The sequence below is a fragment of the Lucilia cuprina genome, chromosome 2 (genome assembly GCF_022045245.1).
Source record: "Lucilia cuprina isolate Lc7/37 chromosome 2, ASM2204524v1, whole genome shotgun sequence".
NCBI lineage: Eukaryota > Metazoa > Arthropoda > Insecta > Diptera > Calliphoridae > Lucilia > Lucilia cuprina.
The window spans coordinates 37988757-38000965 of record NC_060950.1 but is presented as its reverse complement, the minus strand read 5'-3'; the positions used below and the strand labels follow the sequence as shown (position 1 = coordinate 38000965).

General features: G+C 32.6%; 1 protein-coding gene across 1 annotated transcript in view; it reads right to left on the bottom strand.

Annotated features, from left to right (window-relative positions):
* Positions 1-8022: 8022 nt before the first annotated feature.
* The window catches only part of LOC111676864 (short-chain dehydrogenase/reductase family 16C member 6), a 9745-nt gene continuing 5558 nt past the window's right edge, over positions 8023-12209 (bottom strand). The window contains exons 2-4 of the mRNA XM_023437857.2: positions 9767-9884; positions 8296-8896; positions 8023-8226 (exon numbers count right to left, since the gene is read on the bottom strand). Coding sequence (XP_023293625.1) covers positions 8124-8226; positions 8296-8896; positions 9767-9884 — 822 coding nt within the window. The 3' untranslated portion in view covers positions 8023-8123. The remainder of the gene's footprint in view (positions 8227-8295; positions 8897-9766; positions 9885-12209) is intronic.

The following is a 12209-nucleotide window of genomic DNA, read 5'->3' as shown; positions in this document are numbered from 1 at the left end:
ATACGCTTTTAATATTTGGTACAGATCTGTGTGATGTTTTTCGCATATGGGAACAACCGCTGAATACAATTTGTTGTCAAATCAATCAGACGCAAGTTGGCCTTGATGTCCTAATTAAAATTAGACAAGATTTTGCTGATATATTTCAAAATACTCCAGCAAAATGCTCTAAATTAAAAGTTCAGCTACACCTTTAGAAAGATTCCAAACCAATTTTTCGAGCAAAACGGCCAGTGGCATACGCTATGCTTCCACTAATAGAAGATGAAATTAACCGTCTACAATCACTAGAAATAATTTCACCCGTCAGTCACTCTGATTGGGCAGCACCCATAGTTGCCGTAAAGAAACCAAATGGAAAATATATGTGTGGATTATTCAACTGGATTAAATGAAAGCTTAGAACCACATAACTACCTCCTTCACCGCCCCGAAGATCTGCATGCAAAAATGGCAAATAGTTGTTTATTTACTCACATTGATCTTTCGGATGCTTACCTTCAAACAGAAGTTACACCAGAGTCAGCAAAACTTCTTACTTTTGTAGTAATGTATGTATATGTAGCCTTATTATGTTTTGTTGGTAGTGTACCGCTTCATTTATTTAAGTTCGTATATATGTATTTCCAGAACGTTTTATGTATTTCAGGATAACGGTTATTATTTGTACATATAATGTCTATCTCTTTTCTTCTTTTATATTATGAATATAGATAATAACCTAGATTATAAATTAGATAATAAGCTAGATCAGAGTATAATATGAATGCTGTGAAAAAGCGTCATTAATGATATTGTATTCAAAAAGAAAAGACGTGTCGTGATAATTTAAAAGCGCTTACAATCTCAGAAGTGGGATAATTAAAAAAAAATAATCTCTATTAATTTAGTGTAAAGTGCAGGAAAATACAAACTTTTTGAGGAAAAGTAAAATAATTTAGTGAAATAAACACATAAAAAGAAGAAGAACGTTTGACGATTTTTTTTATTGCCAAAAATGGAAAGTGTGAGTGGAAAATATAACGCTGCACAACTACGTCATTGGCTACAACATCTTGGCTTGCTTTCAACGGGTACGAAAAATGCACTCCTCCTAAGATTAAACGAAGTGCCGGCAAAGGAAAGAGTGGAATACCCGGGAGACGACATGATTGATCAAGGCGAGAACATAGGTGGCGAGAATGAAAATTTTGAAAATGATACTGCTGGTGGAGTAGAAACAAATGAGCGTGAAAGAGGCCGCGGTACAAATGAAAGTTCAACGAATGAGTGTGAGACAAATGATCGAAACATACCACAAATGAAGGAGAAACAAGACTTTGAATTTCTTGGAAATTTACTGAAAAAGGAATTGGAAATTGTTAAGCGGGAAAAAGATTTGTTAAGAAAGGAAAATGATTTGTTGAAGAAGATTGCTATGTTTGAAAAGACACGTGAAGATAAAACTACCGAAAATGTTACTGTAGATGTCAATGATAATGACACAATGAGCATAAATGCATCAAATGATGAGGGATTTAATTCCAACATGCACAGAAACAAACTGAATGCATCCTTTGGTATTTTGAAGGATATGCTGCCTGATTACGATGGTGGGTTGTTGCCAGAATTATGGATAACCCAATTTAAGAGTATTATTGATGTGTATTCTGTGGATGAAAATACAGCGAAGGCCTTATTAATGTGCAAGTTGAGAGGAAAAGCTCATACATGGTTACATTCAAAACCGAATTTCATTTACGAGAGCACCGAGGAAATATTGACACAGATGAAAGAAATTTTCTGTACGAAGGAAAATAAATTAATGATGCGACGTAAATTTGAAGCGCGCATATGGAAATTTGGAGAAACGTTTATAGATTATTATAATGACAAGATTATTTTGGCCAACAAGGTTGATGTTTCGGATGATGAGTTGATAGATAACATCATTGAAGGTATTCCTGATGAGCAGCTTAGAGTTCAGGCTAACTTGCAATGCTACGCTAATAAGACGCAACTCCTACAGGCCTTTTCTAAAATAAGTCTGAAGCAACAATATCGCTTAAGTGAGAATAACCAAATAGGTGAGGTGAAGGAAAGAAAGTTGAGATGCTATAACTGCAATTCCTTTGGACACTTTGCAGCTGAGTGCAAAAAGCCGAAACGTCAGGTGGGTTCCTGCTATGGATGTGGCAGTGTGGAGCACCGTGTAGCAGTCTGTCCAGAACGAAAGGCAGCTGTCCAATTAGTAGACCAGAATGAATATGTAAGGTATTTTAAGTTTTGCATGGATTCTTGTTTTAATTATAATTTTTTCTTAGAATTCCTGATCGATTCCGGTAGTCCAGTAAGTTTTGTGAGGAGGTCAAGTGTTTTGAACAGGATAAATATGAGAGAACTTTTATCTTGTAATTCTGTATTTTTTGGAATAAATAAGTCAAAATTGAATGTTTATGGGAAATTTAGATGCTTTTTAGTTTTGAATGGAAGGGTTATGGAAATGGAATTTTTAGTAGTTCCTGATGAGTCTATGACATTTGAATGTGTATTGGGTAGGGACTTTTTGGCGAAGGGAAATTTTGGAATTTTGCCTTTGGACAAAGGGGATGTTGTCCCGGAAGTTGATGATAGGGACGGGTTTGAGAGCGCAATTCTGTCTATTGATATAGGGGAAGGGGATAATTTTACATTTACTGTTGGAGATGGAATCGATCATTATGGCAAGGATAGATTATTTGAATTATATAATGATTATTATGTTCGACCCGAACGTCCCTCTAAACCCAGGGTATTTAGAGAGATAAAATTAAATTTGAGTGATGACAAGCCTTTTAATTGTAATCCTAGGAGGCTGTCATATGCTGAAAGATCTCAATTGCAGATTTTACTGGACGAATACTTGGAAAAGGGGTATATAAGGCCGAGTGAATCGGAATTTGTCTCACCAATCGTACTAGTTAGGAAAAAGACAGGTGAATTATGAATGTGTGTGGATTATCGTGTTTTGAACAAGGTTACATCTAAGGATAGTTATCCGATTCCTTTAATCGATGATCTTTTGGATAGACTTTCTGGGAAGAAATTTTTTACGAAATTGGATTTGAAAAATGGTTTTTTTCATGTCTTTGTTCATCCCGATTCTGTTAAATTTACGTTTTTTGTGACACCATTAGGACAATATGAGTTTTTGAGAATGCCTTTTGGACTGAAGAATGCACCATCTGTTTTTCAAAGATTTGTTAACAAGGTTTTTATATTTTCGACGGTTTGTGAAGGATTTTTCTATGATAGCGAAACCCTTATATGATCTTACGAAAAAGGATAGGAAATTTGTCTTTGGGGAGAGGGAATTGAATGCTTCTGAGCTGCTTAAGAGGAAGTTAACAGAATCGCCTGTGCTTGCACTATACGACCCGAACAGTGATACTGAGCTACATTGTGATGCCAGTTCAATCGATTTTGGAGCAGTGCTACTGCAGAAAAAGGAGGATGGCAAGTTCCATCCAATTTTTTATTTCTCTAAAAGGACGACGGACACAGAGTCGAAATATCATAGTTTTGAGCTGGAGACGCTGGCGATAATTTATGCATTAAAGAGATTTCGTATTTATCTTCAGGGTAGGAAATTTAAAATTGTCACTGACTGTAACTCTCTCGCCATGACATTGAATAGAAAGGAACTGAACCCAAGGATAGCACGTTGGGCTCTTGAGCTCCAGAATTATGAGTACGAGCTGGAACATCGTTCGGGAAAGAGGATGCGACACGTGGACGCGCTAAGTAGGTGTACTAATATAATGATAGTGGAGTCCAACACTTTCGAGGAAAACTTGGTAATTTGACAGAATAGGGATCCGAAGATAGGAGACTTGAGGGAAGCACTTCAGGTTAGTGAACATAGTATGTACGAGATGAGAAATGGTGTTCTATATAGGAAGACAAAGGTGGTAATTTATTATTTTACGTTCCCGAGGACATGGAGGACCATATTTTGTACAAATATCATGACGAAATGGGGCACGTTGGCATTGATAAGATGACCGATCTAATTCAGAAAAGTTATTGGTTTCCAAAGATAAGAAGTAAGGCTTCTAAACACTTAGAGAATTGTATGAATTGCATGGTATATTCGTCGAAACACGGCGAAGAGGAGGGATACCTGCATAGCATTCCAAAGTCGAATAAGCCGTTTGATGTAATACATATAGACCACTATGGGCCTGTTGATAATGGTAGGTAATTGAGACACATCTTAGTCGTTATAGATTCATGCACAAAATTTGTACGTTTATACCCTGCGAAGACAACTAGTACAAAGGAGGTCATTATAGCACTGAAAGATTATTTTAGGTCATATAGTCGACCGAGGTGCGTGATAAGTGATCGGGGAACCTGTTTTACTTCGAAGGACTTTGCAGAGTTTTTAAGGGAGAATAATATTGTCCATACTTTGGTGGCTACAGGTTCACCGCAGGCAAACGGTCAGGTTGAAAGGGTCAACAGGTCGATAGGTCCAATGTTAGCGAAATTGGTTAATGCTGAAAAGGGAATATTTTGGGATCATATGGTTGATCAGGTTGAATACACTTTGAACAATACTATTCACAGGTCTATTGGGGAGCATCCCAGTGTCATGTTGTTTGGTACGAATCAGAAAGGGAAGGTTGTCGATCTGTTAAGGGAGTGTCTTGAGGATGCTAATATGTATTCCAGGAATGAACAAGATGAGATCAGGTCGAAGGCATTTGAAAGACAGGAAAAAGTACAGGAGTATAATGAAAAGTATTTTAACAAACGGAGAAGAGAACCAAGGGTCTATAGAGCAGGTGACTACGTTTTGGTGAGAAATTTTGATTCCACAGCTGGAATAACCCGGAAATTGATTCCAAAGTTTAAGGGTCCTTATAAGATTTCTAAAGTACTGAGGAACGATCGTTATTTGATTGAGGATGTTGACGGGTTTCAACAGTCCCGCACACCTTACAAAGGCGTTTGGGCTGTCTCTAATATACGCCCATGGTTTGGAGGACGCGAAAGGTCATGTAAACTATGAGAGATCAGGGGATCTCATAATCAGGATGGCCGAATTGTAGTAATGTATGTATATGTAGCCTTATTATGTTTTGTTGGTAGTGTACCGCTTCATTTATTTAAGTTCGTATATATGTATTATATATGTTTTTCCAGAACGTTTTATGTATTTCAGGATAACGGTTATTATTTGTACATATAATGTCTATCTCTTTTCTTCTTTTATATTATGAATATAGATAATAACCTAGATTATAAACTAGATAATAAGCTAGATCAGAGTATAATATGAATGTTGTGAAAAAGCGTCATTAATATACTTGTATTCAAAAAGAAAAGACGTGTCGTGATTATTTAAAAGCGCTTACACTATAAACACACACAAAGGTCTTTATACGTTTAATCGTTTAGCACCTGGCGTTAAAAGTGCTCCTGGCGCATTCCAACATATCATGAATACAATGCTTATGGGTATAGACGACGCTGCAGCGTATAAACATACAAAGTTCATGAAAAGCTACGTGAATTCAATTTTCACATCAAGTTTGAAAAATGCAAATTTTTTTCCAAAGAAGTCAAATATCTTGGCAACAAAATGTCACAAGATGGTCTACGTCCAGATCCTGATAAAATCAAAAACCATCACAGGTTTACCACCACCAAAAGATACATCAGAATTGAGATCATTCCTTGGATCATTAACTATTATGGTAAATATATTCATCAAATGAGCAATCTGAGAGCACCACTTGATAACTTATTGAAAGACAATGTCAAATTTGAGTGGACAGCTGCATGTCAAAAATCGTTTCAACAGTTTAAAGATCTTTTGAACTCAGATTTGCTGTTAAACATAAGACAAGGATGTCTTATGTTTAATGACAGAATTGTTATACCATCAAAATTAAGATTTTGTATCTTAAAACAACTTCATCGTGGCCATCCAGGTAAAGAAAGAATGAAGTCTTAACAAGAAGCCATGTCTACTGACCTGGTATCGATGATTTTATCATTACTTACGTACGTAATTGCCTTCAGTGCGTAATTACATGCTCCGCCCCAGTAAAGCATACTTTGCAGTCATGGCCTATAACAAATAAACCTATGGAACGCATCCACATAGACATTGCCGGTCCTTGCAATGGTTTATACTACTTTTTTGTTATTGATGCATATTCAAAATGGCCACAAATTTTCGAAATTACCAATATTACATCATCAACTATAATTTCAAAATTAACTGAAATGTTCGCTAGATATGGGGATCCAGATACCATTGTTTCAGATAACGGTACTCAATTTGTGAGTGCTCAGTTCAACAAATTTATAGCAGATCGAGGTATCACACATCTAAAAACAGCACCGTATCATCCACAATCTAACGGACAAGCAGAACGTTTTGTTGGAACGTTAAAACGTGCTCTTGAAAAACTCAAACAAGAGGGGACAAATAAGGAGAATTTGGAAACATTTCTTCAAACCTACCGTTCAACACCTAAAACTGATTCAAAATCACCAGCAGAATTGTTTCTGAATCGAAAAATTACAACTACTTTGGACTTACTTAAACCACAACAAGAAGTATCATCCATTAAACGTAATGTTCAATAAGAAATGATTTTCAACAAGAAACATGGTGCTAAATCTAAAAGTTTCAATACTAATGAAGAGGTATTTGCACAAATTTTCAGAAACAACAAGTTTATTTGGGTACCTGGTGCAATAGTGGAACGTGTTGGAACCGTTAATTACAATGTCCTAGTGGTTGATAAAAATAAACAAAAACTCATTCGTTCGCATGCAAATCAACTAAAGAAAAGATTTGAATCTGATAAGAAACCAATAAATTCGGCATACTTATTATTCGACATGTTTGGTTTGTACAAGCCACAATAAAATATACATCCAACTGTACAAGAATCAAGAGTGATAGAATATGATCAATCAACCGGTTTCCACAAAACAAGATGGTGCTTTTGGAACAGACACTGATGCTGAAATTATTCAAAATGAACCTGATTCTTCATTTCATTCAACATCTGAGTCAATAGAAAATGAAACTATATCACCTTCACCATTTAATACGGAATCATCTAGGCCAAAAAGGAATTGTCAACCTCCAGTATGGCTAAAAGATTATATTTCATCTTAAAGAAAGGGAGATATTGTAGAAAACACTTGAAACAGTTTTACATACAAGTTGTTACTTTGCAGGAAATTGTACTAGTACCAAACTAGTACCAAATCACCAGTACTAGTTCTCAACTGTAAATTTTCCTATAACATCTTAATGTTCAAATTAACATTGAGTGTGTTTGGAAAATTATTAGTACCATTAATTCTATACTAGTACACATAGACCCAATTGTTTTTTGCTAGTTCTAATATTCACTAAAATTGGTTTTGCTCATTTGTCGTAATCCTGCTTGGTTCAAAGTAAAATTATGTACTATACTATAATTTAATCAATCAAAACTTTAATTGATGTAATTAGAGGTTTTTATTTGTTTATTTAAAAAAATGTGTTCATAAAAAAATAATTCATATCAGAAATGAATTTGGTAGTAAATATTATGAATCGAACATAACTTTTTTCCCAAACCTTTTTCATTCAGAATATTAAAAGTTCATATTGTGTATGTATTTGTATATGATGGAGTTTTTTCAAATTTTATATTTTTTATGATAGTTATGAAAAATTAACGAATTATAGAGGAATTTACTCATCTCTACTTATTCCATAAGAAAAAATGTATTAGTTTAAAAAATGCGTAATTTAATTTTGTGCCTTTAAGATATTTCGTAGGGGTTATTTTAATTAATATAAGCGATTTCATGATTAAAGTTCATAATTATGTTAGTTTTGTATTATATATGTATGTAAGAGTTTGTTGCTACCTAATAAACCAAAGAACATGTAAAAATAACTAGTTACCTGAGTAGTCGGTGGCAAGGAGTAACCCTAACGGTAAATTAAATAGACTGTCCCACTGAACCGAACAATCCAAATTTGGAATCAAAATAATTTATTAAATAATCATAAAACTTAAATTAAAATAATATGTAGCTGGAAATTAAAAAAACTATAAGTAAGTTTAATTTATTTTCATTTAGCCAGCAGCTACACGACCACGTCCTTGAAACATCATCATTGACTCGGGTCCACGAATAACTCGAGACATCAGTTCCCAACACATTTTAGCTGGTAATAAACTAAAAAGAGAATTTCAATAAATATTTCTTTTTTTTAATTACTAAAGAAGAACTCGTAATTATAATTACCATTTTAGAGGTGTAAATGTACGTATTGAATTTGGCAGTACACACCATGTTTCGTTCTTACGGACAGCTGATGTTATTTGATCAGCCACATATTGAGGTTCCAACATGGGAAACATGCGAGGTTGCACACCCGAAAACATTCCTGTATTTATGTAATATGGACATATCAAAGTCATATGGATATTATCGTAACCGTGAGTCTTGAGATCGGTCAAAAGACTCTCGTGAAAACCAATGCAGGCATATTTTGTAGCGCTGTAATCTGAGCAACCATATGTGCCTAACATTCCAGTCACAGAGCCAACGGTTACAATATGACCACGATTATGCTGCATCATGTGTGGCAAGAACGCTTTAACAGTCCAATAGTGCGATATAATATTTATGTTGTATGTACTTTGAATGACGCGATCGGGAAGATCCCAAAATGGTTTACAACACACAATACCAGCATTATTGACTAGTATGTCGACATGACCCACTTCGTTAACTGTTTGCGCAGCCCTTTCATACACTTCCTCCCGATTTGAAATGTCAACAACATATCCCTTGCAGTTGTGATGACCATTCTGGGCCAACAGATTTATGGTTGTTTTTAACGCTAAAAAGTAAATACATAAATTGTCAATCAATTTAAATTTGTTTACGAATGCGTTAAGCAATAACTGTAAATTTAGTGTAAAATTAAAAAATAAATAATTTAAAAAGGTGATAATTATATGTACCGTTTTGTGTTAATTGTTTATGTACATTAGGATGGCTCAAACGATCTTAGTTTTTATATATATAAAAATAAAATGAATTCACGTTTTTATGAAGTTATGAATGTGCATTGTGAAACAGTATCTTTGAATAAGCTTATCTTTAATTTTCGACCGGGAAATCAGTACCTTTTTTGTTCTCCATACAAATGGGGCGATCCTAATTTAGTAAACTTTGATGTTGATTTTAAGTGAAATCTGAGAGGTTATGTATATTAATTTTATGTTACGGATGAATGATAATTTTTTTTAAATTAAACCACTTTCCCCACAATAATTGAAAAAAAAACATTTTATAATTATTAGCGCAACCTAACATAACCTCTGAAATAGAGTTTAATGAGCATTATAACACCTGCAAAAAGCTAACTTTTTTATAGGACTAAGTTTAAATTAGGCTCAGTTTAAATTAGTCGTGTCACTCTAACATGTCAATTTTAGTTATAGGTGGATTGGAAATTATAATTTGACTGATCATGTTAATTAACTTGATCTTTATGTATTTTTGTAAGATTTCTTTTTAATTTTGACTCATAATACATACAATTATTTATATAAAATATTTTCGTTGTATCGCTTTGCACAAAAATATGCAAATCTTTTTATACATAACAAAAATGTTTGCATAATTAAAACTTATTTGAGTTTTTTTTTCACAGACAAAATATTTACAGTTACAATTAAATGATTCATTATACATGTTTGTTTACCTTCTTGATTTATATCCCATATTACAATGCGAGCATTTAATTTGGCAAAATTCAGGGCTATTAGACGTCCTACACCTCCGCCACCTCCAGTAATTAAGACGACCTGACCAGAAACATCCTGCAAAACAAAAATAAAATACATATATTAGATATGTATATTTATGTATTAAAACAACTTAAGTCATCCAAAGATATATATACAGTGAATCAATTAAGTAATTTGCCTATGTAAAATTTTATAAATTTAAAGAAAAAACTTTATGTGAACAATTATTTTTAGCAAAATAAAGCAATTTGTTTGTTGTATTTTTTAAAGAATATCTTATATTTTAATTTTCTACCATAAAAAGTAAAATCGTTATATTAATGAACGAGATTTTTGATAAAATGTGAACGTATTGTTAATTTTTTGGGTCAATAAAGTATTTTGCTTTTTTAGGTTTTTTGTTAATTTTTTTAATATTTCTGCATTATTTTATAATATTTAATATTTTTATTACTCCTATATATTAGAATAACATTTTTTAGATATTTTAGTATTGGAACGACTAAATTTGGACATTTCTTATTTTATAATATTTAATATTTTTCTTACTCCTATATATTAGAATAACATTTTTTAGATATTTTAGTAGTGGAACGACTAAATTTGGACATTTGTTAACCGATTTATTATCCTATATACCTATCAGAATTTATCAATATTTGACTTAACATGAAATCTATCGTTTCTTTCATTAAATTTCGAAAATAATAAGTAATTTTGAATTGGATACATGATATATTAATCAATGGATTTGAACCTAGAAAAAATGTTTTGTGAGGTATAAATCTATATATTATAACAAAAATAATCCGGGTTTTTGATTATTTTGTATTGATAAACAAAAACTTCATTACGGAAACTCCATCTATTTGGGGAGTATTGTGTAAATTTTATTTAGAATTTTTTAATATTGATTCTTATTCAATAAATCTAACACTAAGTACCATCCTAGCCACTCTAAGTATGAGGACATCACCATATACCACTATAGAACTATTAAATTCTAAAATCTTGATTTTCAACCTCATATTTTAAATTCTTTATTTTATGAATAAGATACAGTAGGCGTATTTGGATCTGGATAGTTATTCTTGATTTGGATTCTAAATATATATAAGTGTATGTATTAGGTGAAAAATATTGCTTTTGTTGACGTTATTTTAAAATATCTAAATTAGGTATTTTTCCTGTACTACACGACAGTTCACTTTACATTGGTTCCAAGCAATCTAAGGTCTGTTTAGAAGTCTAAATTTAAACATAGTGTTCCTCCTAGTTCGTATATAGATTTTGAAAAAGATAAATCCTATTGGACTCCTGATTTATCTTTTTCAAAATCTATATAATTATATATATATAATAAATTTAAAATGCAAAATTACGTATAAACAAGTCAGATTTCTATATTCGGCTGTCCCGAATCTTATATACCCTTCACTAAGTATGTTTTAAAATACAGTTTTTATTTATCTTGTATCTCCGAACACATGTCATACATAACATACACACAAACAAATATAAAATGTAGCAGAAAGATATATTAACTGTTGTATTGTACTACCACCGTTAAACTGTATTACCACCCTCAAACAAATAGGAGCTGTATTACAAACTTATTACTGCTTTATCTCCATGTTGTTGCTTTTATGCTTTTATTAATAATTTGTTGAGAAAAATTTCAGAGGTAGTCTCAGATTTTTACCCATATCTCAGCTATTTATGGACCGATTTTGCTGATTTCCAATAGGAAACTTCTCGAAAGCATGTCTGACAGAATTATTAAAGATTTGAATCTCGAAGATATCTAGAGTCTTCAGAAAATTGATTTCAACAGACAGACAGAGAGACAGACGGAGATGGCTTAATCGACTCCGCTATCTATAAGGATCCAGAATATATATACTTTATAGGGTCGGAAAATTATATTATAGAAATTACAAACGGAATGACAAACTTATATATATACCCTTCTCAAGAAGATGAAGGGTATAAAAAGGATTTAAAAACAATATTTTATAAAGTCTGGCATCACCATGAGCTAATGGTCGTGATTTTTGTTAGCTGAGCAAATAAAAGAAAATAATTAAAAGTTTTTGTTGTTAAATATTTAAATTAATGTGGATTTTTTAACAAACAATCTTTTATAACAAAGATTTATTGAAAACATTGAGTAAATTGTGGATTTACGAATAAATAATACATATTGTTTTAAATAGTTTGCTGCATTGTTTTGTTGTTGTTGACCTGCTGTTGTTGTTTTGCACTTGGCATCCATTTGGTGTGCATACATTTTTTTTCCATTGTTTACAATTAAAATCATTGTTTTATACACTGTCTATGATGCCGGGAAAAAAGAAGGAGACATTTTTGTGCAAATGCAATAAGAATGTTACTAAG